The sequence below is a fragment of the Chiloscyllium plagiosum genome, unplaced genomic scaffold, assembly GCF_004010195.1.
Source record: "Chiloscyllium plagiosum isolate BGI_BamShark_2017 unplaced genomic scaffold, ASM401019v2 scaf_2972, whole genome shotgun sequence".
NCBI lineage: Eukaryota > Metazoa > Chordata > Chondrichthyes > Orectolobiformes > Hemiscylliidae > Chiloscyllium > Chiloscyllium plagiosum.
In genome coordinates, this window is record NW_025213996.1 from 20465 (window position 1) to 21882 (window position 1418).

General features: G+C 53.2%; 1 protein-coding gene across 1 annotated transcript in view; it reads left to right on the forward strand.

Annotated features, from left to right (window-relative positions):
* Positions 1-570: 570 nt before the first annotated feature.
* Positions 571-1418, forward strand: part of LOC122547771 (pleckstrin homology domain-containing family G member 4B-like) — a gene marked incomplete at its 3' end in the record, with an annotated part of 6873 nt that continues 6025 nt past the window's right edge. Inside the window, exon 1 of the mRNA XM_043686354.1 lies at positions 571-841. Within this exon, the coding sequence (XP_043542289.1) occupies positions 750-841 (92 nt within the window). The remainder of the gene's footprint in view (positions 842-1418) is intronic.

Consider the following 1418-nt stretch of genomic DNA (forward strand, 5'->3'; position numbering starts at 1 on the left):
TCCAGTCTGAAAAACAACCCTCCACCACCACCCTCTGTCTTCTACCTTTGAGCCAGTTCTGTATCCAAATGGCTAGTTCTCCCTGTATTCCATGAGATCTAACCTTGTTAACCAGTATCCCATGGGGGAACCTTGTCGATGATCTGAGGATTAGATAGGGTGGACAGGGAGAGCCTTTTTCCTCGGATGGCGATGGCCAGCACGAGGGGACAGAGCTTTAAACTGAGGGACGACAGATACAGGACAAATGTCAGAGGTAGTTTCCTTACTCGGAGAGTAGTAGGGGCGTGGAACGCACTGCCTGCAGCAGTAGTCAACTCAACAACTTTCAGGGCATTTAAACAGTCATTGGGTAGGCATGTGGACGAGAATGGGATAGTGTGGGTTAGATGGGCTTCAGATTGGTTCCACAAGACAGCACAACCTCGAGGGCCGAAGGGCCTGGACTGACGCTGGAATGTTCTATGGAGGGGTTGTGTTCTCAGGAGAGGCTGGATAGGCTGGGACTTTCTTAACCGGAGGGACAGGGGGGGGGGGGGGGGGGGGGGGGGGGGGGGGTCGAGAAGTGACCCTACGGAGGTTTATGAAATCATGAGGGGCATAGGTAAGGGATTTTGAAAGGAAGGTATCTCTTCCCCAAGGTGGGGCAGTTCAAGACTGAGGGACGCGTTTTTAAGGTGAAAGGAGAACTGTTTTCCCAAGACCAAGGGCCTGTACAGACGCTGGAATGTTCTGTGTAATATATTGAGATGAGGAGAAACGACTTCGCCCGGAGAGTGGGTGGATTTCCCTGTCACAGAAAATGGCCCAACGCCAGAACATCCAATGTTTTCCTGAAGAGGTGAGATACAACTCGTGGTCAGATACAGGGCACGAGGAGATCGAAGGGTAGCGGGGGGGGGGGGCACTGGGTGGGGATGATCGGCGGCGATGGTATCGAATGGCCTACCCCGCTGTCTGATTTTCGATGGTTAGGATACAGGTCGGCCGTGGCCGTGCAGAGGGTGGTGGGAATCCGGATCATTCCGGAGGTGTGGCAGGGGCAGAGACCCTCATTAAACTGAAGACGTACTTAGATGTACACTTGCGGCTGTGGGCCGAGCCCTGAGAGTTAGAACTGGAATAGCGAGGTGGTTGTTTTTGGCCGGTGCGGAGGTGTTGGGCAGAGAGCCTTGTCGATCTCTGCGACACTGACTCTACTGAACAACGGGATGGGCTCAGAGGCCTCATCATGTTCCAAAACCGAGCACTGTCTCTGCCTGAAAGGTCTCACCCTGTCTCTGCCTCTGTCCCAATTGCCTGCTCTCTCTCTCTCTCTGTCTCCGTTTCTCTCTGTCTCTTTCTGTCTCTCTCTGTCTCTTTCTGTCTGTCTTTCTCTGTCTCTCTCTCTTTGTCTCTGTCTCTCTCTCTCTGTTTGT